Here is a 27,905-nt window from a genome sequence, read left to right as displayed (position 1 = left end):
CTCAAGAATGTTTGTGTCAACCAGGAAATCAAAGAAGAACATAAACATTTCATGGAAACCAATGAGAACAAAAACACATCAGTCCAAAACCTATGGGATACTGCAAAGGCAGTCCTAAAGGGGAAATACATAGCCATCCAAGACTCAATGAAAAAAAATAGAAAAGTACCAAATTCACCAAACTTTACACCTTAAAGAACTAGAGAAAAAGCAACAAATGGTGCCTAAGCCATGCAGATCTAATTAAGATTAGAGCAGCGATCAATAAATTAGAAACCAGAAACACAGTAGATTAGATCAACAAAACTAGAAGCTGGTTCTTTGAAAGAATAAGATCAATAAACCACTGGCCAGACTTATCCAAAAGAAAAGAGAAAGGACCTAAATTAATAAAATTATGAATGAAAGGGGAGAGATCATGACTCACACCAAGGAAATAGAAACAATTATTAGAAATTATTATCAACTATATGCCAAAAAGCTGAGCAACCTGGATAAAATGGATGCCTTCCAGGAAACCTATAAACTGCCAAGACTGACACAGGAAGAAACTGACAACCTGAATAGGCCAATAACCAGTAACGAGATTGAAGCAGTGATCAAAAACCTCCCAAAAAACAAGAGACCAGGGCCTGATGGATTCCCTGGGGAATTCTACCAAACATTCAAAGAAGAAATGATACCTATTCTCCTGAAGCTGTTTCAAAAAATAGAAACAGAAGGAAAGCTTCCAGACTCATTCTATGAGGCCAGCATCACCTTAATCCCCAAACCAGGCAAAGACCCCATCAAAAAGGGGAGTTGCAGACCAATAGCCCTGATAAATATGGATTCCAAAATCCTCAACAAAATCCTAGCTAATAGGATCCAACAATACATTAAAAGGATCATCCACCACGACCAAGTGGGATTTATCTCCGGGATGCAAGGGTGGTTCAACATTCGCAAATCAATCAATGTGATAGAACACATTAGTAAGAGGGGAGAGAAGAACCATATGGTCCCCTCAACTGATGCAGAGAAAGCATTTGCCAAAATACAGCATCCTTTCCTGATTAAAACTCTTCAGACTATAGGGATAGAGGCAACATTTTTCAAGTTCATAAGATCCATCTATGAAAAACCCACAGAGAATATCAACCTCAATGGGGAAAAGCTGAGAGCCTTTCCCTTAAGATCAGGAACATGACAAGGATGCCCACTCTTGCCACTCTAGTACTATGTTTAACATAGTACTAGAAGTCCTAGCAACAGCAATCGACTACAAAAAGAAATAAAAGGTATTCAAATTGGCAAAGAAGAAGTCAAACTCTGTCTCTTCGCAGATGATATGATACTTTATGTGGAAAACCCAAAAGACTCCACCCCCAAATTACTAGAACTCATACAACAATTCAGTAATGTGGCAGGATACAAAAATCAATGCACAGAAATCAGTTACTTTCTTATACACTAACAATGCAACTGTAGAAAGAGAAATTAGAGAAACGATTCCATTTACAATAGCACCAGAAACCATAAGATACCTCGGAATAAACCTAACCAAAGAGGTAAAGGATAAACACTCATGAAAGAAATTGAAGAAGACACAACAAGATGGAAAAACATTCCATGCTCATGGATTGGAAGAATAAACATTGTTAAAATGTGTATGCTGCCCAGAGAAATCTATACCTTCAGTGCCATCCTGATCAAAATTCCAAAGACATTTTTCAAAGTGCTGGAACAAACAATCCTAAAATTTGTATGGAATCAGAGAAGACCCTTAATCGCCAAGGAAATGTTGAAAAAGAAAAACAAAGCTGGAGGCATCGTGTTGTCTGATTTCAAGCTATATTACAAAGCAGTGATCACCAAGACAGCATGGTACTGGAACAAAAACAAACATTTAGACCAATGGAACAGAATAGAGAGCCGAGATATGGACCCTCAACTCTATGGTCAAATAATCTTCGACAAGGCAGGAAAAAATATGCAATGGAAAAAAGACAGTCTCTTCAATAAATGGTGCTGGGAAAATTGGACAGCCACATGCAGAAGAATGAAACTCGACCATTCTCTAACATCATACACAAAGATAAACTCAAAATGGATGAAAGACCTCAATGTGAGACAGGAATCCATCAAAATCCTAGACAAGAAACATAGGCAGTAACCTCTTTGACATCAGCCACAGCAACTTCTTTCAAGATTCATCTCCAAAGGCTAGTGGAACAAAAGCAAAAATGAACTTTTGGGATTTCATCAAGATTAAAAAGCTTCTGCACAGCAAAGGAAACAGTCAACAAAACAAAGAGGCAACCCACAGAATGAGAGAAGATATTTGCAAATGACACTACAAAGAACTGGTATCCAAGATCTATAAAGAACTTCTCAAACTCGACACCCAAAAAACAAATAATCAGGTCAAAAAATGGGCAGAAGACATGAACAGACACTTTTCCAAAGAAGACCTACAAATGGCTAACAGACACATGAAAAAATGTTCATCGTCATTAGCCTTCAGGGAAATTCAAATCAAAACCGCATTGAGATACCACCTTACACCAGTTAGAAAGGCAAAAATTGACAAGGCAAGAAACAACAAATGTTGGAGAGGTTGTGGAGAGAGGAGAACCCTCTTACACTGTTGGTGGGAATGCAAGTTGGTACAGCCACTTTGGAAAACAGTGTGGCGGTGCCTCATAAAATTAAAAATAGAGCTACCCTTTTGCACTACTAGGTATTTACCCCAAAGACACAGATGTAGTAAAAAGAAGGGCCATATGCACCCCAAAGTTCATAGCAGCAATGTCCGCAATAGCCAAACTGTGGAAAGAGCCAAGACGCCCTTCAACAGATGAATGGATAAAGAAGATGTGGTCCACATATACAATGGAATATTACTCAGCCATCAGAAAGGATGAATACCCAACTTTTACATCAACATGGATGGGACTGGAGGAGATTATGCTAAGTGAAATAAGTCAAGCAGAGAAAGTCAATTATCATATGATTTCACTTATTTGTGGAACATGAGGAACAGCATGGAGGACATTAGGAGAAGGAAGGGAAGAATGAAGGGGGGGTAATCGGAGGGGGAGACGAACCATGAGAGACGATGGACTCTGAGAAACAAACTGAGGGTCCTAGAGGGGAGGGGGTGGGGGGATGGGTTAGCCTGGTGATGGGTATTAAAGAGGGCATGTACTGCATGGAGCACTGGGTGTTATAAGGAAACAATGAATCGTGGATCAGTACATCAAAAACGAATGATGTATTGTATGGTGACTAACATAACTTAGTAAAATAAAAATAATAAAAATACAATAGAAAAAATTAAAAAAAATTTAAAAAAGAGAACTTGAGAGAATTGTCTCCATACAGCCAAATAAATAATTTCACATGAGATGAAACTCTATTGTTTCATTTCTTATTTAAATGGAAAACATTTTCTTGCCAATAGTTCAGAATACTTAATTCCACTTTTTCTTATTAGTATTTGAGAAATGAAATCCCTAGAAATACAAACAGGAATGAATAAAGGCTTTGGGGAAAAGAATATTTTACTTGTGAGATGAGGCCTTAATGTTAATGCAAGCTTAACACAATCATCTCCAACTTTGTTTTTACCACCTGCATTTCGAACTCAATGGAAAACAGCTTTGTGCACCCCAGTGTTTATAGCAGCATCATCAACAATAGCCAAATTATGGAAAGAGCCCAAATGTCCATCAACTGATGAATGGATGAAGAAGATATATATAGATAGATAGAAAGATAGATAGATATAAATACACACACACACACACACACACACACACACAATGGAATATCACTCATCCAACAAAAAGAAAGAAATCTTGCCATTTGCAGTGACGTGGATGGAGCTAGAGAGTATTATGCTAAGTGAAATAAGTCAGCCAGAGAAAGACAACAAATACTGTATGATTTCGCTCATATGTAGGATTTAAGAAACCAAACAGATGAACATGGTGGGGTGCAGAGAGAGGGAGGCAAACCATAAGAGATTGTTAACTATAGAGAACAACTGAGGGTTGATAGAGGGAGATGGGTGGGGATGGGTAAAATGGGTGATGGGCATTAAGGAGGGCACTTGTTGGGATGAGCACTGGGGTGTTATATGTAAGTGATGAATTACTAAATTCTACTCCTGAAACTAATACTACACTATATGTTAACTAACTAGAATTTAAATAAAAATTTGAAACAACAATAACAACAACAAAAAGAAAATAGCCTTGAAGTCCAGGGCACTAGGCTTCATATTCAGTAACGAAATGAAACTGGGGAACATCTTGTTTGCTTTCCTTCCATAGATCATATTTTGCCAAACCTTATTAGTTTCCCCTTAATTAAGGTACATAGGCTACCGCTGTTGCTCTGAATTTGGTTTTCCCTTTGTAATAGATGAAGAGTTTACTTCAAGATAGAAGAGATTAATAAACTGCAGTACGGGGCTTATTTTGTAAAGATACAAAATTAAATGTCAACTCTTTGGATAATGTAAGCTATAAAATTAGTCATCTTGATGAAAGGTATTTTAGGATAGTTTTCTCTTTTTGGATTGAGCTATTTGGCTAGCCCATGTTGATTAAATTATCTGACTAAATGGCAAACTATATTTCACTTTGTCAACATAGGCACATCCTAATAGTTCAAATCACATGTTGTTATTCCTAAAACTGAAGAATTTTAGCCATCCACCAGGTAAGTCACCATCGATGAAAATTATACCATCTATTAGCACCACGGCTCTCCACTTCATAGATGCTAACAGTCATTTTAAATGTTTTAGGTGATTAAGTATTTGAAATAAATGGCCTTTATGCTGTGGATCTTAGTTCCCATAGAAATAAATTCTCTCCCCATACAACATTGTGGAAACTCAGATTGGCGGTTTGGTCTTGCTAAATGATTGACTGATTCATTTGATTCTCTAGTGACCAAGAGTTGGGGATTTTTTAATTGTTTTCTCCTTCTCTGGGGGAAAAAAATATCTGGCTTATTGACATTTAAAACATTTTGCTTTTTACAGGTGCAAGAATGATTTTAGCTCATACTTTTCAACCTGGGGAGAAAGTTCTAAAAATGTAGTCGAGATGGAACATGTGGAAATTCCAAATATCTATTTGGTTGTGGCAATTATAGATCTTTTCTATTTCCTTTGTTTCTTCTATCCAAAACTATAAGGCACAAATAAAAAACTGGAGCCAGGGGCTGAAATTCTCACCATCACCATTCTCTTTTGTCTTATCTCATCTTTTCATAGGAGACTAAATGATATTTCTGACTTCTGAAGACTTTGGAACCTAGATCTCTGCTTTAATTTACCTCTTATATCTGATATAGTGAGTTCATTTAGGTAAAGGAATAAAGATTTAACTGTGAACTCTCACTGGTACTATTCACGTGTTTTGCACAATGCTGACCCATAGCAATAGCATAACATTACTATCTTTTATGAATTTAAGAATTCTATCTTATACCGTTGTAGTTTTTTTATATGATTTGACACACTCCCCTATTTTATCACTATAGACAGAATAGCAGCATCACCAGATAATCTTATCTCTATAATTTAGCACATAATTTATTCTTGCCCATATCTGTCTAAAATAACACTTATAAAATGAAGAGGGCCAATTTTCTTTGTCAACATCAACTTCAGAGAAGCCAATTATTTATTTATCAGATTTGGATGGTAGAATAAATAATAAAAAATATTGACTTTGAAAGTCTAATTTATATGCTTATTTTTTCTAATCTCTTTGTCATTTAGGATTGAAGAACTTGTATGTTTAATTATACATAAAGCCTACTGTAAGGTACCTGTTTAGAAAAAAAATGAGACAGTAAAAATGTCCAAAGTATACATTCAAATCTTCTGTCCTCTGCAAATTTTCTTCCCAGCTCTCTAATACGTTTATATAATAGGTTACTGAGCCATCCAGGTAAAAATACACAAACATGCACGCATCAAAAGAATTATTCAATGTTTTATCAACCTCAAATAGAGAGGAAAGTAACCTTCCTTTTCCCTTATTTCTCATCATGTCTGAAAGGATTTGGAGAAGTCATAAGTAGTAGGTATGGAGAACCCATATAATTGCTTCTTTCTCTTTTATGGTTCCTCACTGTCCTTTCAGAATATAGGTGCTCCATCACAGACCAAGAATAGCTCTCATTCCTGTGGGATATGACCAGGAGGTAAATGAACAAGCCAATGTCCTCCTTTCCAGTTCCACAGAAGACAGAATATGAGTGAGCACATGGGATTGCTCAGATAGATGCCCACAAGACCCAGATCCATCAGGTGAGCTTCCCAGGATTGTCTGTAGTTCACTTGTCCCTATTTCTCCTGTTCTGCTTTACCAATCACTCTGTTTTCCTCTATGTTAGTGTTCTCCAACTAACCAGATGAGTCTAAATAAAATTTAAACATTAAAGATTGCCTGATAGCATATGCCATTTATTTTTAATATCTTTCTTTTCATTTCTCCTTTCTAGGAAAGGCCATTCAAAAAACTCCTGTGTAGGATTTTTCTTCCTATTTTGTATGTTCCTGCCACTACTTTATTCTATGTATTAGAGAATGCCTACATTTCATTTAAATATGTGTGTGTGTATTTTTTTTTAATTACCTTGTCCAAAGTAAGCTCCTTTATGCACAGCTTGAACACCTTGGTATCCCAGACTCCTACAGATGACCTGTCCACCTCGCAGTTCCCAGTGGTCATCACAAACTGTGCCCCACTGGCCATTGTGGAAAATCTCCACTCTGCCCTCATGAGGAGCTCTACCACCAATCAGTCGTACTGTTTTAAGTGGAGCTGTAACAAAAACAACCGGTGGTTAATCACATATAAATATTGTTTTATAATGCTTAAAAAATTACATTTTTTCCCAGTAAATTCCACTATTGAAATAAATATTAAACTTTCTAGCACCACCTGTTGGTCAAGAGTTTAATTACAAGTATCTCAGTCAAAACTGAAGAGTAAAATGTTTCAACATTTATGAGTTACACATACAGTTTATATAAGTTACAGATAGGAGAACACTTCAAAGATTATGTTCCAATGACTTTAAAATTCAACAGCTACAAGTTTGTTAGTGTCCTGTAGACTTTTCATACTATTTCGAAAAATTTATATAATGAATTGATTTATTTTCTTGCCACACTAACACACAAACTGGAACACATAATCCAGTGATTTTTTGATATAGGAGGTTGAGGAGAAGATATTTTATAATATTATAAACACAAAAATAGATGACCAAACATCCTATCTTTTATCAAGAGAATCAAGATAACCGTAGTGACAATATTTATTATTTTGGATATTCTGAGAAATCACTAAAGCAATAAACTTTGTGAAGAAATATACCCAGTTTGTAATTACAAAAATAATTTTGTTCTTCAATGTTTAGTCAAACTGCTATATATGATAAACTTTTATAAAATTTTGATCATGTGCAGGTTTAAATATGAAATGACTCCTATTTAAAAAATATATACATTATGAACCTAGAGAGAGAAAAATAAAAGTGTGTAATTAATGTTACAAAAACAAGTCACTTGGGGAGTCAAAATTTCTTTAAAGAACCTGTATTATTCTAGTAAGTTTTTGTTTAAAAATCATTTGGCTGAAGAACAGAATGAAAGGCAGAGACAAAATATTTTTTTAAAAAATTGTCTAGTGCTAAATAAAAATAACAGTATTCTCTAATAATCATAAAAGCCAATGAACAAGTGCAGTTCTATTTAAATGTATCTTTTCAAATATAAGTTTGAGAAACACTGTAGTATAAAAAAGCAAGATATAACTTTCAACAAAAATATCCCTCTAATGTGAAAATGGAGTATTAGGAAATGGGTTTACAAAGCTCAATTAATTCAAGAGATATCCAGTAACTTTTTTTTTCTAATTGGAATAAATCTTGTTGAAACCATAATCTAGTAACAAAGAATATCAGCCATTTCCTATGACAAAACTGACTGAACCACTCAGAAACACAAAAAGCAAACATGTTAATATGTGGTATTACAGTTATAATTATTTTCTTGATCCTTCCAAAATAGAATTCAGTGCTAAATACTGAATTAATGTAACCATGCCCAAGTGCATAAGCCATTCCTCACATAATAAATATGAGTATAAAACATTCTTAAAGGGAAAATAATTTGTTATTACAGTGTTCAAACTTTCAATTACCAAGTAAAATACCCATGTGACCCAATCATTCACTATAATTGCCTAAGAAAATGGGAAACAATCATCCAGGAGTGGATTGTTTGAAGTTTTAAAATATTAGAGTCATGTAGTATTAAGTAGTGCCACCCCCAAATGTTTGTTTTTACAGAAGTCAAATATAGCCAAGCATAATATGTTTATCATGATGCTACGACAAAACACACATCATACTCAAACATTTGATTACATGAGCTTGATGGTCTTATGGCCCAAATAAGCGTATGAAAGTGTTCTCACTGTGCATTCTTTATCTCTTACCCCTCCCAAAATGTCATTAAGAAGCCTTGTGTCTGGGGCGCCTGGGTGGCTCAGTCATTAAGCATCTGCCTTTGGCTCAGGTCATAATCCCAGGGTTCTGGGATCGAGCTGTGCATCGGGCTCCCCGCTCTGCGGGAAGCCTGCTTCTCCCTCTCCCACTCCCCCTGCTTTTGTTTCCTCTCTCACTGTGTCTCTCTGTCAAATAAATAAATAAAATCTTAAAAAAGAAAAAAAGAAGCCTTGTGTCTCCTGGGGCAGTAGTTCTCAAACTTTAGTATCTGTCTTATTCTCTGTTCATACTCTGTAACAGAATACCACAGGCTGAGTGGCTTAAAGAATAGACATTTATTTCTCACAGTTCTAGAGCCTGGAAGTCCAAGACTAAGGTGGTAGCAGATTTGGTGGCCAGCTTCTTGGCTTGTAGATGGTGTTGCATTTCTGGAGTAAGAGCAGGGAGCCATTTCCTTGTTGAAGGTGAGTTTTGAGCAAAGACAGTAAGTCTAGACCATAAAAGATATTTTAGTAATCTTGGTGTATTTATGCAATACTAATTATAGTATGTTTTTGGATGTGTGTTCTTTTCTAGATTGTGACTGCAGAGAATAACTAAAGCAAAAAACCAAGAGTTGGATAATCTGAATTTTAGTTCTGCCTCTCACACGGTTTCTGTGACCTTATTAAACCATGTAACCACTCTAAGACCAAATTTTTCAACTGTCAAAAAGAGAAAATGATTATTTGCTGTTAGTTACATGTTCTTAGTTAATGCACAAAACTTCATGCCAGGCATTTTCCTGGGTTCCAGGAATTATTTGAAATAAACATGTATCCCGCCTTTAGGATTTTTGAGGTCATTGTGAAAGTTAGAAGAAATAGCACATTCTTATTTATTTATTTAAAAAGTTCACTTAAGTAATCTCTACAACCCAATATGGAACTTGAACTCACCACCCTGAGATCAAGAGCTACCTGCTTTTCTGACTGAGCTAGCCAGGTGTCCTGAAATAGTGCATCCTTTAAAATGGTGTATAAATATTAGTTCTTATTTTTACAAGTTTAAAACACTTTGAGGTTGACATTTTGCTATGAAAGCATTGGAATGAATATTATCTGTGATATTAATTACCTAATTCATTAAAAAATTTTGTTTTACTAATTCCCTCTTTAATGATTATCCTTCTCAAAAAGGAGTTCTCAACCAACTGGGATAAGTTTCTGCAGATAGACAAAACCTACCCTATAATTTCAGATGTGAGTTTATTTGAGCTTTATTTCCAAACATGATTTTTTTACTATTTTGAAGGAACCCTTCTAGACCAGTAATGAGTCGACTAGGGTCCATGGGCCAATTACAGCCTGCTGTCTGTTTTGTAAATAAAGTTTTATTGGAATGTAGCCATGCCCATTAGTTTACATACTGTCTAAAGCTGCTTTTAGGCTACAACAGGAGAGGTGAATAGTTGTGACCGAGACCTTCTGGCATGCAAACCACAAATATCTACTATCTGGCCCTATGCATAAAAAGCTGACCAACCCCTGGTAGAGTTGAACACACAATATGTGGACTAGACTGACGGAGGATTTCAGTAGGGATACTCCTGCCAGGGATCCTGGAACAAATAACATCATGACTCATCCCTGCTTCCTTCTCCAGTCCGTCTGAGAACCACTCCATCCCTGCACTTCTTGCTCTTTTCATTTCAGTTATATAACTGCTCACATTTCCCAAATAAGCCTTGTTCTCCCATATTTCTGGGGCTTTGATCCCTGTCTGGAATGCTCCCCCACACCCTCCCCTATCCCCCACACACCTTCCAGTTCTCTACCTTCAATCCCAGGGTTTGGATAGGGTTCCCTCTTCAAACTTCCACAGCACTCCTGACCCACCAGAGCACTCTACACTAGTGAATTTTCTCCACTAAATTAAGATCTTTACAGTTAACATTTCAGCGCCTGATAAAATGCAGGTTTTCACTTAGGAATTGATGAAGAGTTATGGTATGAATGAATGAATGAATGAATGAATGAATGAATCACTGTGAGCTCTTCCTGATGTGTAAACTGCATTGCCTGAGTGGATTAAGTCAGTAAATGCTTAAAATATCAAACAATAGAACACACAGAATTCAGTATTTCACAAGTCTCTACAGGGAATACTGTTTCTATGTATAGAAGCAATAAGAGAAACCATGAAGGAAAGACAGGTTTAACTGAGATAAACACGAATCCCATTATGGGGAAAAAAAACAAAAACGATGTGACTACTGAGAGCGCCCCAAGGTGGGAGGGATGATCAGAAGCCTTATGCATTCTAAAATGGTTTTGTAGGTTCAGAGAATTTATTTCTTATTGGCAGACTAATGTTAAATAGAATCTTGAGACTAAATGTCAATTCAATTTACAATGAGAAATGTAATTGCCTCAAAAACTGAGATATTTGTATCTGCTTGACAAGGCCATTTTCTCCCCGAGGGCATTCTGCACAGGAAGTCAAATTGCAATCAGTGAATTACTGGCTTAATTAATTTATTAATTTACAATGAAACACCGCCGTGAGATTTTGCTTCTGGGACTGGCCAACACTGTTTGGTTAACACGTTTTTCCTTATATATGTTAATACATTCAATTTGACATATCTCTGCTCTGATTCATTGTAGTTTAACTTTCTACAAGCAATCTCACTCTTATTTCCCAGTTCTGAAGGGAGGAGTAGAGTAGTGATAATTTCTATGTATTCTTAAAAGTCTGTATATAAAATAAAAACATATAAAATATTTATATAGTAATAGCTTATTCATATTTCTATGACTGTAAGATACCAAAAGAAAAATATGTAATAGAGCAGATAATTTACAAAAAGTTTTGTAATTTAAATCTGAAGAAATAATTGCAAATATAAGAAAAGTTAACAAGTTTAGAGGTTATTTTTGCTTTGTTTATTGTAGGCTTTTTTTTTAAGATTTTATTTATTTCTTTGTTTGACAGAGAGAGAGCATGCAAGCACAAGCAGGGGGAGCAGCAGGCTGAGGGAGAGGGAGAAGCAGACTCCCCGCTGAGCTGGGAGCCCCATATGGGCCTCGATCCCAGGACCCTGGGATCATGACCTGAGTCAAAGGCAAACGCTTAATGCACTGAGCCACCCAGGCGCCCTTAAACATAACTCTTGAGGAGTTTAGTTATTTCAACTATTATCATATCATTTACCTCATGGTCATGTTTTCTTTTTTCTTATTATTTATTGGAATTAGGATTTAGGGTTAAATTTATTTAAACTTTCTTTAAGATAATTAGTTTAATGAGGTATTTAGCTACGAAAGAAAGGCACAACCTGGGTATCAGATGTTTGGAGAAGTGGAGTTAAATTTCTCTGGAAAATTATTGTAACTGATTTTGAATCTTATTCTGGAAGTCAAAGGAGACAAACGTTTTGGAAATCCCTTGACAGAGCAGAGAACAAGGTAGATGGAGAGGGTCTCGGCGGAGAGCAGGTAGGCAGCGTTGTCTGATGTCAGGGGAGAGAATGACAATGTCCAGTGCGGAAATTTGAGGTGTAAGCTGGCTGGGAATTTCAAGACAGTGAAGTCTGAGGTTCAACTTTACGCTGTGGACTGTTCTGCTCACATTTTCCTATTATAACTAAACCTTCAGTAAAATCCTCTTAGATCCCCAGGTGGACCTAGGGTACTTCAAGTGAAGGGAGGGACCTGGTGCTCATTGTGTAATGAGTGGTGTGGAAAGAAAGTAGCAGCCAAAGATACCTAGGTTATTAGGTTCCTAAGGCAACTGTAACAAATGATCACAAACATGTGGCTTAAAACAACAAATTTAGGGGTGACTGGGTGGCTCAGGTCATGATCTTAGGGTCCTGGGATGGACCCTGAGCACCGGGCTCCCCGCTCAGTGGGGAGTCTGCTTCTCCCTTTCCCTCTGCTCCTCCCCCGCCCCTCATGTGTGCTCTCTCAAATAAATAAATCTTAAAAAAAAAAAAAAATTCTTCACAGTTCTGGAGGCCAGAAGTCTGAAATCAAGATGTCTACAGGGCCATGTTTCTTTTGAGGGCTCTAGGGAGAAATCCTTCCTTGCGTTTTCCTAGCTTCTAGTGGCTCCTGGCAATTCGTAACGTTTCTTGGCTTGTAACTACATCACTCCAGTGTCTGCCTCAGCATTCTTCCTGTATCTGTGTGTCCTTCTCTTCTTATAAGGATGCTAGTCATTCGACTTAGGGCCCACCTGAATCCAATATGACCTCATCTTAGCTTAATTATACCTGCAAAGATCCTACTTCCAACTAAAGTCACATTCTGAGGTTTCATGTGGATATGAATTTTTATAACACTCTTAAACCCAGTATCACAGAGGTGGCAGGGAAGATACATGGAGGGATACAATTTTTCTGTATTTTCATCAAACTATTTTACATAGAAGGCACTTGAATTGCCTTAGAACATGAGTTTGGTGCTCAGTTTTATTTCATTATTAAAGAACAAACTGAACCCCAAGATCTGAGGACTGCAGAATAGCTGGGTGGTAGATATTTGGCTATACTGGAAATGAGTTAGCAAATTCCACCAGGATTATACTGAACACCCATAGTTCAACAGCTGAATAACTAAAATAAAGACTGAGAATCTGTTGCTTCAAAATACACGGTACTCAACTCAGATGGTATTGAGCAAATCGAACTTAATTATGAGTGCGAGTAAATTACTTCAACGTATGAAAATTAAAAAGTGGCAGAAGGCTATTATTTCCTATATTTGTCAGTTTTGGAGCTGAATTATCAAATAAAACTTTAAAAAGAATCTTGCTAAAATAAGTGATAAATACTTAAGATGAAAGAAGAACTTTGTGTTTGAAAAGAATACCTCCCTAGTTGTGCAGATCCCCACAAAGGTGTGATGCTTAAGGATAAGTTTATGTGGGGGAAAAACAAACAAAATGGAAAGGTTGAGTAAGACAAGAGAAGCCAGCATGGTTGGGACTGTAAGTTGTCCTCAGAGTATCCTGAGCTATAATGTTGCTTCTACTACTGGATTTCCAAATCGCCAATTAAACAGACATGTCTGCCTTTCAAAGACCATATTGTGTTCTTCAAGGGACTGTGCTCATATGTTAGGATATTTATTATCCTTTTAGAATAATTTTGTTATTATTTAATATTTCATTTCTAAGTGAGTCTTAGTTTTTAGAGTTAGGAAAACTAAAAAAAATTTATAAAGGGGAGTTTTACCTACTTATTTTTAGACTGTTTACAATTTTGCTCTTCACTTAAAACCATATGGCATAAAAATAAGCAATCCATGAAGATATTGAACAGAGCTAATTTAGAACATGCACATCACAAACTGGCATAAATTACATTATCATTCTTTCTGATTTCTGAAAATGCAGGCCTCAGCCAGACCCCGTAAAGGTCCTATGTCCCTCTTTATAATCTGTTGAGACGTTGATAGTGATTTAGCCTACTTGATCCTTCACTTGCCTCTTTATAAAATACATATAATAACACCTACCTCCAACGATTGAGGTTTCAAATATGATAATATGTGAAAAAATGTGTTTTGGGCTAGAAAGTACTACAGAAAGGTAGAGCTAGAATTTTTAATTATATTTCATTCTGAAAGTTACTCTAGGAAGCTAAAATCATAGACTGTAGGGATTTTGAGTTGTGGATTTTGTGAAGAAAAATGTCTTAAATTTGGCCCAGGAAAGCTTAATCTGTTTAGTTATTGGCAGGACTGACAACTCAGTACAGATACTTTGACTTTTCATGAAGAGAAAATTATTTTCTAAAATAATCGAGTGCCCCTTGAATTGGATCGGGAGGTAAATTAAAAGAAAATATGCATTCTCCTTGTCATTGTGTGCTATATTTGGTTTATGCTCCTAACTGTTCAGAGCTCTAGAGTGTTATCAGGACTGCCTTGCTGGATCAGTAGGAGACATTAATGTATAAAGTCTCCATTCCCTTGGCATTTGACAGGAAAGGCTATGATTTCTGTCCAACAGCTGTGTCCACAGGTATTTAAAGATAGATCACCTGATGCCTCAAAAATCCAACAAATGAGCATTTCTCTCTCTTCCAGGAAACATTGCTTCCATTTGCTTAGCTTAAATTTTGGCTGTTTTAGTGTAATCAAAGTAGATAGGAAGAAGAAAAAAAGCATGGGATAGCAAATTTGGTTTGGGTAATCACAGAAAGCAGAAAAAAACAACAACTGTGAAGTGTGGGTTCTCAGTTAGGTTGAGGTACTAGATGCTTTATCTCCAAAGAGAGGGTCCCAGTGCTTATTCACCAGAGAAGGGGCACAGTCTGTATCAGGGAACAGGATGCTTCACTACGTGAAAAGCCAGGAGACCAGAGCCCTACTCTCCGTTGTGCTACAAACTTCCTTTATGACTTTAGACAAACTGTGTTGCCTGTTTTCATATTAATTTCTTCATGTGTTATGACATTTTTTGTAATCACCTCACAGAACTTTTGTGAGAACTATTTTAGTCCATGAATGTACTTTGAAGAAGTTTGAGAAAGAAAGTCAAGTTAAAGGGCGCCTGGGTGGCTCAGTTGGTTGGGCAACTGCCTTCGGCTCAGGTCATGATTGCGGAGTCCCAGGATGGAGTCCCTCATCAGACACCCTGCTCAGTGGGGAGTCTGCTTCTCCCTCTGACCCTTTCCCATCTCGTACTCTCTCTTTCTCTCTCTCACTCTCTCAAATTAAAAATCTTTAAAAAAATTCAAGTTAAGATGCAATATAATGTGATAGAATTTAAAAATGGGATAAACCAAGATTCAAATTCCTCCACATAAATACTAGCTGTGTGATTTTGCACTGGTTACTAAATCCTCAGGGGAAAAACAGCAGAGTGATAGGTTCCTTGTGAGGATGAAGTGAAGGAGAGCCATACAAAGTGCCCTGCAGAGCACCTGGCACAGAAGGGTCACTCTTTGTGCTATAGACATTAGTGTTATTGGTGTTATTATTTCTTAAAAATTCAGATTTGGGAATGGGTGATGGTAGCACAAAAGTATCTATCATGTGTTAAAGAAGAAATTTTCAACTACTCGTGCTTTGGAATTCCAAGGAGAGCTTTTGGAAATCACACATAGTGGTCCACAACCCAAAGCCCTGAAATAAGCATCTCTGTATGTTGAGTCAGCCATTCATATCTGATAGAAGCCTCAGAGGTCATTCTGATGCTCACCAGAGCCTGAGAACAACTGGGAGAATGATACAAGAACACAGTGTAGTTACTTAAGAGAGTTCTAAACCTCTCACATTATGGAGGAATTGACCTAATACATTGGTGTCCAGTAAGCACTAAGCACTTAACAAGAATATTACTGAATAGTATGTAATAGCAAAGTTAGGTTGATCCACGTTTTCAGGGCCTTTTACCCTATACTCTGAGATTCTGAAGGCGTGATCCTGCCTAACCCATCACTTGCTATTGACCCTACTTGACTGGGCAGTGAGTATGCCCCACTCTCTAAATACAACAGTGGTTAGTCAAGGGAAAATTCAGCATCCAAACAGAGATAACAAGAGTTCTTCTGAAGGAGAAAAGGTGGCATTCTTTCTCAGACATGGCTAGATGTGAATTTATATATACATATTTTATATATACATACACAACTTTGAATTTATATATATATAATATATATATATGCACATATATACACAGAGGAAGAGAGAGAGAGAGATACTGAGTCTAAATGACTTAGTTTGAACTCCTGGATCCATGCCTGAACACCATGCCTGAAGTAAAACCATCTCTTGGAATTCTTACTTATGTGAATCAATAGATTCTGTTTCTTGACTAACCAGGTTTCTATTTCTTTCTATTTAAAAAGTTGTTACAAAAATATAAAATCTTTAAAAAATAAATAAAAAATTGTTACAAATACAGAGATGGTGATTATTTGACAATAAACATTGGAAGTGGGGCACCTGGGTGGCTCAGTCACTTGGGTATCTGCCTTCGGCTCAGGTCATGATCCTATGGTCCTGGGATCGAGCCCCACGTCGGGTTCCCTGCTGAGCGGGAAGCCTACTTCTCCCTCTCCCTCTGCTTGTGCTCTCTCTCTCTCTCTCTCTCTCTCTCTGTCAAATAAATAAATAAAATATTTAAAAATAAATAAATAAACATTAGAAGTAGCTTCCCAGGTCATTCTATTTCTCATTAATCTAGTCACCATTGGCTACTGTCTACTTAAACTGCATTAGCCTGACAATTTTTTATAATTTTATGGATTCCATAATGTAAAAGAAGATCCCTGAAATGTGAAAACAAAATACTGACAAGAAACAAATGAAAATGAAATTGCTTTCATAACTACAAGAACAGCAGAATGTCTCAAATTTATTTATGATACAATTTAGGCCTTGAGAACTGGTTGGCAGAGAGGCAGGGACACCCGAAGTAGATCTTCCTCATTCTTAAAGTTCCAGGCCCGCACAGCAAAGATGTAGACAGGAGACTGCCCACACACATGGACATCAATTCTTGATACCTTCCTGTTACGGACTGAATTATAACCCCCCAAAATGCATCTGTGGAAGTCCTAACACCCAGTGTGATTATATTTTAGAGATAGGAGCTCGAAGGAAATAGGTTAAGGTTCTTTGAGACCATCTGGGTGGGGCCCTAATCCAATAGGACCAGTGTCCTGAGGGCACCTTGATCTTGTACTTCAGTCTTCCAGAACTCTGAGGGAATAGGTTTGCGTTGTTTATGTCCAGTACCAGTCTGTGGTACTTTGTTCTAGCAACCCCTAGCCGACAATAATACACTTGTCTCTCTTTTTTTTCCTCTTTGTGTTTTTGAGTACTTGCAAACAAAATGAGAAATAGAGTACCTCAATGGGTATAAATTTGGAAATACAGCTTTATCTTTAATTCATAAATGAGAACCAAGCACCCATCCCTGTTATGTCATGATCTGAACACAGTGAAAAACCTTTAACAAAAAATAATCACTTCGTCACTTAAATGTCTACTTTAAAGGCTTAGAAGTTCTATTTCTTTTTTTTTTTTTAAGATTTTATTTATGTGAGAGAGAGAGAGAAAACGAGCGGGGGGTAGGGGCAGAGGGAGAGGGAGAAGCAGACTCCCCGAGGAGCAAGGAGCAGGATGTGGGGCTCGATCCCAGGACCCTGGGATCATGACCTGAGCCGAAGGCAGACGCTTAACGGGCTGAGCCACCCAGGCGCTCTAGAAGTTCCAATTCTTATTTTAAAAACTACAGAAGTATTTATTGAGTACCTACTAGATGTCTCAATAGTAATATTAATTATTCATTTGGCTACCTTCTGTGATTAATATAATACATGTTCTTTTGGGATAGAAATAGTGTTTCTAGGTATAGGTGATAGAGTAGGTAAGAGATTATAACAGGAGAATATAACAGGACAGTTTGGTGTGGAAGATGTTTTGGACTAGAACAATCATATTGTAGGAAAGGAATTATCCCATAACCATGTGGAGTTCTGGTAAAAATATTGTGTACAGAAACTGAGTATTGGTGTTCAGGTAAAACAATTTACCTTCCAGCATTTCTAGTAAATGAGAAATCAGAATTACACAAAACTTCATTAGGACGAAGGGTGTTTTTCATTTTGCTGAAGAATTCACATTAGGATTCCTTTAACCATTTCGCTTAATGAGCATCTGAAAGGTTGCTGGGATTCAGGTGTTTCACTTGGCTGTGAGTGGATCAAGCAGATGTGAGTAATTCAGGGGAAGCTGGGAATGAAAGGAAATGGAGAGCCCCAGGAAAGGGCAAGTCTGTAGGATAAGCCACAACAGGAAATATTTCTTGGACACTTTATGTGCAAGTAACTGTGTGGTTCTAGGGAATTTGGTGTTGAGATTCCCACTGCAGGACAATGTGAACCCCTACTTGGACAGGCTTTCACTGGCACAAAATAAACAATCTTGGGTTGGTCTAAGACTAAACTGACTGCAGAATGGGAAGCTGGGACCCAGTTCTCTGAAGAGCAGCAGGAAAGCCATTTTACCCTCTGAGGTTGGTGTTGGGTCAATTTCACCTGCATTCCGGCCCAGAAATGGATGGATTTCAAATTTTGCTAGTGCAAAAGCCTGAGCGGGAGCTGTACTGATTTTTTTTTTTTTTTCTTTCCTTCTAATTGGCTCTGGGAGGAGTCAGGCTGTGTGAGCTGGGATAGGGATTCATTGGGGCAAGTGCTAACTGCTGGATCCATTCATCATTTAAAGCTCTATTTCAGGGGCGCCTGGGTGGTTCAGTCATTAAGCGTCCGCCTTCGGCTCAGGTGATGATCCCAGAATCCTGGGATCAAGCCCCGCATTGGGCTCCCTGCTGGGCGGGAAGCCTGCTTCTCCCTCTCCCACTTTCCTTGCTTGTGTTCCCTCTCTCGCTGTCTCTGTCAAATAAATAAAAAATCTATAAAGCTAAACTCTATTTGAGTTTATAAGACGTATGAGTTATTCCCATCTATTGTGTTAGTGGAACGTTCGGTGTTTTAGCAACAATGCCGGGACTCACATAAAAAGAAAAGAAAAAAAGCTTTACTTTAAACACCACACGTGTGCTCCGCTCAGTCCTAACGTGGGCTGCCCAGAAACGTATAGTGAGGAGTTAAAAGAAGACACAGTAACAAAAGAGGAACATCAAAGCAGCCAAACCTCATTCAAAATCGTTAAAATAGAGCCAGGGACTGAAGACAAGACAGAATATTAACGGGTAGCTCCTTCCCCGTGGGTCACAAGTAAATAACTCCTGTTACGGATAACGCAAGTTTCATGGGTATTCCAGGGAGACTGTGTTTCTGAATAATAGATTCGGGGCAGAGACTGGGCACAAGAGCCGAACTAATAGGTGAAGGTGGAAACATAAACAAATACGGATTTTTTGAATTTAAAATAACGGAAGTATATTGTAAGGATTTTCGTCTCCTTAGTGTCTTCAAATTATAGGCCCATTCTAGAAAACCAAATTGCTTATTAAAATATCTATCTCAGGGCACATGGGTGGCTCAATTGGTTAGGCCTCTGTCTTTGGCTCAGGTCATGATCCCAGAGTCCTGGGATCGAGTCCTCATCGGGCTCCCTGCTTGGTGGGGAATCTGCTACTCCCTCTCCCTCTGCCTCTCCCCCTGCTTGTGTTCCCTCTCTCATTCTCTCAAATAAATAATTAAAAAAAAAATCTCTTTCTCTCTTTTCCTTCTTTCTCCACACCCTCCATGCTATGTATTTGTGGCATTTACATATAAAAATACATAAAACTAGTGTGGGGCTGTTGAATGGAGTCATAGTGACAAACAGGGCCTTTGGAAATTCATACATCTAGCTTTGAATTTCTGCTCTTCTATTTATCAGAAGTGAGCTTCAGTTTCCAACCTATAAAATGGGAATAATCATAGTACCTACCTCGAAGGCTCTTCTGAGGTTTAAATAAGAGAATGTGTCAAAAGCCCCTAGTGCACAGCCAGTGTTCTCTAAATGTTCACTGTTGTTAATTATTTAGTGTTTGGAGGAGAAGGTTTGACTTTGGTCAATTGAATGCTTTGAGAAAGACCAGAAATCACTTAATATCGTGCTGAGTCCTCAGTAGAAATCAACTGGAAGACAAATTGATATTTTGTATCATTGTATGAGTTTCAAAATAAGACACCTTAAATTCACATCCTAATTATCAGCATGAACAAAGCACAGTAAGAAATACTAACCAATGACACATTGCTAACTGGTATGTTTAGGACAGAGCCTCACACAAAGTGTTTAATTGTACAGCAGGAATTGTTTTTGCTTGACTGAAACACCCTTCCAAGTTGGGTGAGAAAGAGCAGACAAACCCTTGTGACAAGCATGAGAGCTTGGGGTAGACTTCTCTTCACTGCACATTACTCAAGTTGGTATAACTTGTGCATTTGAACTGGGCACTCAGCATCTATTTTTGTCTAAACAGAGAAGAGAAGCCCTTAACCCCTAATCTGTGGTCTGGGCTGTCAGACAACTTGTGAACTGAGTCCCCCTGGAATTTTCTTCCACGATCTCTGGGATCAAGGTCATGCTGTGGCCAATGTTGACCAACGGCTGCTAGCAAGAGAAGAGGCTCCCCAGGTTTTAGCTGTCCCCCAGCGCAGAGTGGCATAGGAAGTCACATCTGATTAAACCATGGACAAAGAGATCCAACTCATCTCCATGTGTTTGCATTCATGGACTAGTCAACATTGCCAGTTTTCTAATAATAAGGACCATCTGAAGACTGGCTGATTCCTCTACCTCCTCTTTTTTTTTTTAATTTTTTTTTCTTGGAGACTCTGGTGTCACACAGGTGCAGACCCAGAGTACCACTGACCATTCTAATTCGTTTCAATCTTTCTTGGCGCTTTCTCATCAGCACAGTCTTGGGCTCCTGCTTTGTCCTTCAGAGCCTGGATTCTTGTTTTATTAGGCTGACATTTTGTTCTGACCTCTGTTGACAGCTTCTGGCGTCTGGCATGCACTCTGTTGCATCACTTCTTTTATTTATAACTTATGTTCTTCAGCTCGGCTCAGACAAACTCATTGATTTGTGATCTGGTCACACTCGCGTTGCTCTATCTATCGTAAAATCTTATCTTATTCTCTAGCATCGCTCTTTTTGTCCGTGACATTTATTTGGCTTCTCGCATTTTCATTTTGCTTTCCCTCCTACCCTGATTATGGATTTTACATGTCTGCACGATACCAGCAAGGAAGAGCGGTTCCAGTTCACAGAAACCACTGTGAAGGGTACCCCCGTGTTTAAAGCACTTTATGGTTTTACAGAGCATCCTTCCCCACACAATACCTTATGTGATCCTCACAACAACCCTGTGAGGTAGGTGTCATGATGTCCTTTTTACAGGAGAGGGAATGGAAGGGCTAAGAGACACACGCACACACGACTCAGAATTTACTAGAAATTTAAGACTATGAAGCTTGGGTCTATGTGTAAACCTTGAAGGAAATGAGAGGTGTGACAATGTGATCTGTTAATTAATAGAGAGACCTACACAAATATCACACTACCCTACATCTTCCCTGTTCCTTTTTTTTTTTTTTTTTTTGGTCTGTCTTTTCTTACCTTGTCTCCTTTCTCATTTTTATCCCTTTCTTCACCTACACAAAATATCTCCAGATCTACTGAAATATTTCATCTTCAGGATCTATAATTGATATTTAAAGTATAATATACAAGGAGCTTTTTAGAATAAAACATTTCAGTGTTATTTTTTCATGATCAAAATATTCTTGCTTCAGATAGCCAGGTCATTTAAGGAAACAAGTTCTATTTTTTGGTCTAAATGTGTTGAATGAACTGTCCAAGCTCTTCTTTACTTCACTATAAACTTGGAAAAAAAAAAAAGGTTGTAATTTGTAGAATCAGAAGACAAGAAGGTAAACTAAGCTAATCAAAATCAATTTACTTTTTAATATTTTAAGGAATTTAATAATCTTGATCTCCTCTGAACACCTCTAAAGCCCTATTCCTCCCCTTATATAATTCTGCTGTATCGTAGAATTGCCCGTTTACATGTCTAGGGCTTCCAGGGACAATTAGCTCCGTAAGGTGAGAGGCAATAGTCATCTTATTAGCTCCTATGTCCAGCTCCAGGAGGTATGCAATGAACATATGCTGAGTGAATGAATGAGTGAATTAACAAATGCATTTTCTTTTATGTATCCTATCATTTATTGAGAGTATTGTTTTTAAATGTCAAGAACCCACATAGAATCAGTATCCAAGAGATGTCTCCTAGAACCCAACGGGTTAAACTGGGTTCAAAAAACATAAGGTGAGTGGATGGCAGAGGGCTTCTGGCCTGGCTCTGAGAACTGGCATGAGCGGCCCACCAGTCAGTACATGGGAGGCATCCCAGCTAAGGGTGCTAGGAGATGGTGGTGACGGTGAGGTACTGGAGTGGGGAGAGGTAGGAACGTGGGAACAGAGGCCCAAACAGCACAAAGGACCAGGAGAGAAAGCCATGTGGAAGCTGCACACCACACAGGAACCAAAGCCATTTGGGGGAGCCACAAAGGGATCTTGGAGTTGGTTGTGCTGATGACTTGTCCAGAGGTGAAGGGCCTTTTAATGAGATGGTAGCAGAAGGTGTCTTGCCCAACCCACCTGATCTTAAAAGGGCCCTGCCCAAATACGATCAGGGGGTTGTACCGGTACTGACATATATATAAAAGAGGAAATCAGTGATTATTCTTTTTATATTTAAATCATGCCTGAAAAATATTAAAATTATGTATTAAAATAACTCAATATAAATTATTATTTATCAGAACTAATTGAAGACGGGGAGAATCAGGCACTTTCATGCAGAATAAATTGGTACAACCTTTTTGGAGCCATTTACAAGAAACCATCAAATTGTAAAATGCATGTCACCTTTGAACTATTGACTCCACTCCTAGCAAATTCTCTATTATGAAATAGTTCCACAAGGTCATATATGAGACTGCTGAATGTAGCACTTCTTATTAAAGCCAAATCATGGCCAACAAAAATCATCAAGTGTTCATGATAAGGGAATAGACTGATGTATTATGGGCACTATGGTATAGCTATATAATGGAATACTGCATAGTCATTGAGAGAAAAGAGCTAGAGCCACATGTCCTGACATGGGCAAGTGACTGACATATTACCTTCAATCAAGTAAAAGCAGAACATACTGTATAGATGTTAGTGTCTATGATTCTTTCTTTTGGAAACATTATGGAGTTATATATACTCTCTAGAGGGGGAGTGCATGGAGGGAAATCTGGAGGCCATAAACACTTATACACAGAAATATCTCTATTGTTGCTTTCACAAAGAAAGTATGAGCATAAAGTTCAAAACAGCCAGAAAATACCTATAGCTGAAAACACTTCTGAACAAATCTGAAAAAAAAACATTCAAAGCATTTGATAACCTCAGGTACCAGAAGACCGGGTAGGTGTTCAGTTTAAAAGACTACAAAATAGAAAAGTTCTTTACTTGCCAAGCTTACCCAGAGTCAAGGTTAAGTAGCTCAGGAAAGTCTCAGGAAAAGGCGAAAAAGAGATAAAAACTGCATCAAAGATAACGATAAAGGCAGAGATAAAGACAGAGATAAACAGGAAGATAGAGAAAAGAGTTACACAATGAGCTCAAGTGAAAATAACCAGAGTGACAAGGAGAAAGGAGACCAGGTAGGACAGAAAGTATGACAGCAGACAAAAGTAATCACATTAAAGAAATGGACAGGAAGGAGAAAAGGTACACTAATGTTTCCATTATCTTACTATAATAGTAACAACACTAATAATCACTGAAAGATGCTAAAGCACTGTGAGGAGACACACAATAATGTTGTTCAATTTAGGGGCAAGAGCCATCAACAATGCAACAATTGTGAAAAGCATGTACTTGAATGGGGCTGGCATTCAAGGTGGTGAACCTAAATTGTCTAAGGGCCGTAACCATACACACTACAGGTTAAAATAATTACTTCTGCCATAAGGGAGAGAAATTGGTACTATATTTTTAAATAATAACTACAACTGAAAAATGCTAGATTTTTGGTACATTAAAGAATTAGCCATAATCTGTCTAAAGCAGACGCTGTTTGGGTAGAGATTAGGATCGCTGTGTGTGTGTGTGTAGTGACGGCTATCCCCAGACTTGCACACATCACATGCAGCTCCTACTGGGAAGGCAGGAGGGGGGATTCCTCAGTTCCTTTTCATAATCCTTTCACTTGATCTGTGTGGATTCAGCCTAATACACAACAACTGACTTAAGAGTGTGGCATATTGAAGACATCCCATCTAATTTGTTTTTAAGGGCCAATGTATATGAGGTCAGCATCCGATCAACAGAGTTCCCTGTGTCAAATCTATTCTGCTACAATTTTGAAAGTCTAGGATATAGAACACAACTTTTCAAGTTTTTAGTAAAACAAAACAAAACACAAAAACACCAGCCATCAGAGGATTATTGGTAGGCCAGGGTTCTCAGATTGTCCACATTCCTAGCTGGAGTCTTTCAGGTCGCTCAGTCAGTAGGTAAGGAGGATACAATTGTTTCTATTCATAAACTTGATTTTCCTTCAGTAGATTGAAAGTGGCTTGAAAGTTGAACAATTTTCTATGTGGAATTTTTAGAAAACTGTGCTCATCAGGAAAACAAAATACAAGTGGGTAATGAGAATCAGAGTTGTATAATTTAATCTATTTGTTTTACTCCAATTAGCATGCTTTATTTGGAGAAAACTGTGGATTGATGCTGAAGTTGCCCACACTCTCCTCGAGCCCAGACCACTATGATCACAGGCTTGTTTATTATAAGGCACACATAAAAACAATGCAACAGAAACTTACTTAGTATGCTTCCACTCCCTCTGTCCCCCTTCTGGCCTTTTGGTCCAGGATTTCCTTGAAAACAAACAAACAAAAAGCAACATTTTTTTTTTCGTAATTAGGGCAATTTAATTATTAAAAAAAATAATTGTTGTAAATGGAGACAAAAATGAATTGCTTTAAATGGAGACAGAGCATCACAAGGTAACCCGGAATATCAGCTTACCATAACCTACTGTATTCAAATACAATAATGTTGATGTTGATAATAATAATAATGGCTATCATTTTATTTTCATTATTGAAAAAAATTTTAAACTTATTTTATTTAAATTCAATTAGTTAACAGAGAGTGTATCATTAGTTTCAGATGTAATGACTCATTTTAAAAGTCCTATTAGAAACCTGTCGTTGTTCTGAGTAAGTCCCTTCATCCATTATCTCAAATTATTTATAAAGGCATTAAATATCCCATTTTCCTAAAGCAGACAAAACTGAGGTACAGCACTTTTTGTGCTTATTTATCTTGTTTTTTCCTCTTCTTTGACTTTGCTTTTCTCCCTCCTCCAGGAAGTTTCGTGTCGTATCATCTCATCTGAAACCATGATTCTGTATTTCCCATTACACTTTATCTGGTTTTCCATTTCTTCAGAGGGGAGAATCCCAAAGATGGGCTACGAATGAATTTCTGAGAATGCTAAGATCCTGATGACCTCATCCTGGGGGAAGGTTGGAAGGTCTCAAGGGCATCCAAGCCTATAGGCTACTTCCTTTGGCTTTGAGAAACCTCACCCATGTACAGAAGAGTATGGAACAAATGCTATCCTTTGATTTGAGGGTCAGGACTTCACATAGGTACTGGAAACATTGTTAAGACCTTTGATGACTATTCACGCACAGCTCCACTTTCGAAGGTACATTCAGAAGATCACCTCTTAGTACCAACAAAAAGATTTTAATGGTAACCATGTCATCTCCTGAGAATGAGGCTATTCTTGTTTATTGATTCTTCTTCCAACATTCCTCAAATATTTACCTTGCAAGTAATCACCTTTCTTGGCATAAATGTAGGGCTGATCTTAGTACTCTCTTAAGTCAGAATCTTTGTTAATGTTCTTGACTTCCCCCAACAAAATCAAGACCCTCTGTCTTTTCATCCAAGAGCTCAGAGAACATAGTTTCAAATCCATGGCTTTGTAATAGCATACTAACAGCAATTTTAGAAATCTCTTTTTGAATTATTTTGCTCTGCTACTTACCAGGTATGTGGCTCAAAACAAGTTTTCAAACCTTTCTGAACTAAAAGCTTATTTTTCTATCAAATGAAAAAATAACACCTTCCATTGCACAGTTACCTTAAAAATTAGCAACAATGTTTATAAAGCATCTTGCCCATAAAGAGATGAATAGAAGAGATGGTAGCTCTTATGTTTTTACATCTTCCAAAGCTTAGCTAGAATGGTCTCTCTGTCATTTTATTCTCAGTGAATGAGAGAGGACTTTGTCATCTCTGTTCACTTTTTATGGTACAATTATTTTTAATTTTAAAGTTTTAAATTTTATTTGGATTTTGTTTTTTTCTTTCTTTCCCTAATTTACTTTACTTTGTCTTCATCTGTCTTTGTTCTTGAACATTTGTTCTTATTTACCATTTAAAGATTTTTTGATCCTCAATTTATCAAATTTAAAAATATAAAATTACACTGATAACATGAGAACTGAGATTGAGCACTTAAAAAGCATAAGTTGTTTCCAATTAAAATTTTATTGTGAAGATTTCGTGAAATGCCAACCGTTCCTTATCCGTGTATGACAGAGAATGCCTCTAATCATTTTGCATATATGAGTACACTGTACATCATTATATTCACTTTTTAATTGTGATTTAGTCATTTCAGGTAATGTGAAATTGGCAAAAATCATTAATTTATAAAAGTACTCAAAACCTTTCCTATTTTTTGGATGATATACTTTTATGAGATACAGTACCTAAGTTTCAGATTCCCAAGAGGAAAAGTCTAAGATATTAAACAAAAATTGGGAAAGAGGGGATTTAAAAGGATGTAATAATGATAAGTTCCAATTCTTTACAAAAAGATAATGTAATAAATCAATTTGATCATTTTAGCATTATTTAGTAAAAAGGAAGAGGCTGTACATTATTCTTGGGAGTCTTTTTATACCACAACTGGTTTTGGAGAGTTTAAGAATAGAAATGCTTGCTCTAGCCAGGGCACTGAGCAAATGACTCACTTAAATCCTGATAGCTCTAGGTTCCTATGATAAATAAAAAAAACTCAGGTTTTTTTTAATTTTGCCTTTTTATTTTATACCACTTTTTAAAAAATAATAAAATCTTCTTATCAAAAAATACAAATGTCTTATGTCACTTTAGCCTGACTCAGAGATCTCCTCAAAGAGGACACTTGGAAATTTTTTCTCACAGGTGAACACATCAAAAATATCCTTGCTAGAGAACAGGGGTGTATTCCTCCTTTAGAATGGTACCTTTTGCTAAAAATGGAGCCCAAGAGCTTTGTCAAAACCTGGAGTTAATCTCCTTTATAAATGACACTCTTCAATCAAAAATAAGGAATTGTATTTCTGAAAGCCATTGAAAAATAAGAAATAGTATGTAATAAATTGACATTCTAACTAAAAGGGGAGATATTTTCAATAACATCATTATGATTTCAAATGTTTTTAGTGCCCCTTCTATTAGCTAGACGCTAGGTTAGTTATTTTTACAGACCTGTCATAATTAGCCCAGCTGTTTAGCTATTTCTTTTTTTTTTAGATTTATTTATTTATTTATTTGACACACAGAGAGAGAGAGAGAGAGAGAGAGAGACAGAGAGAGACAGACAGAGAGAGAGGGAACACGAGCAGGGGTAGTGGGAGAGGGAGAAGCAGACCCTAGGCTGAGCAAGGAGCCCAATGCGGGGCTCGATCCCAGGACCCTGGGATCATGACCTGAGCTCTAAAAATTATTTATTTATCTATCTATCTATCTATCTATCTATCTATCTATCTATCTATCTATCTATC

General features: G+C 37.3%; 1 protein-coding gene across 3 annotated transcripts in view; it reads right to left on the bottom strand.

Moving 5' to 3' along the window:
• MSR1 (macrophage scavenger receptor 1) overlaps positions 1-27,905 on the bottom strand; it is a 91,027-nt gene that overhangs the window by 10,542 nt on the left and 52,580 nt on the right. For 2 of the 3 annotated variants that reach the window (XM_073902372.1, XM_025886315.2), the window contains exons 8-9: positions 24,879-24,932; positions 6,645-6,833 (exon numbers count right to left, since the gene is read on the bottom strand). In XM_073902372.1, coding sequence (XP_073758473.1) covers positions 6,645-6,833; positions 24,879-24,932 — 243 coding nt within the window. Of the gene's footprint in view, positions 1-6,644; positions 6,834-20,188; positions 22,701-24,878; positions 24,933-27,905 lie in introns of those variants that run through there. The other variant, XM_025886318.2, reaches the window with a different exon arrangement.

This window comes from Callorhinus ursinus, unplaced genomic scaffold (assembly GCF_003265705.2).
Source record: "Callorhinus ursinus isolate GAN/ISIS: 27379988/994484 unplaced genomic scaffold, GSC_fseal_2.0 scaffold17, whole genome shotgun sequence".
Classification (NCBI taxonomy): domain Eukaryota; kingdom Metazoa; phylum Chordata; class Mammalia; order Carnivora; family Otariidae; genus Callorhinus; species Callorhinus ursinus.
This window is presented reverse-complemented; position numbering and strand designations above follow the sequence as displayed.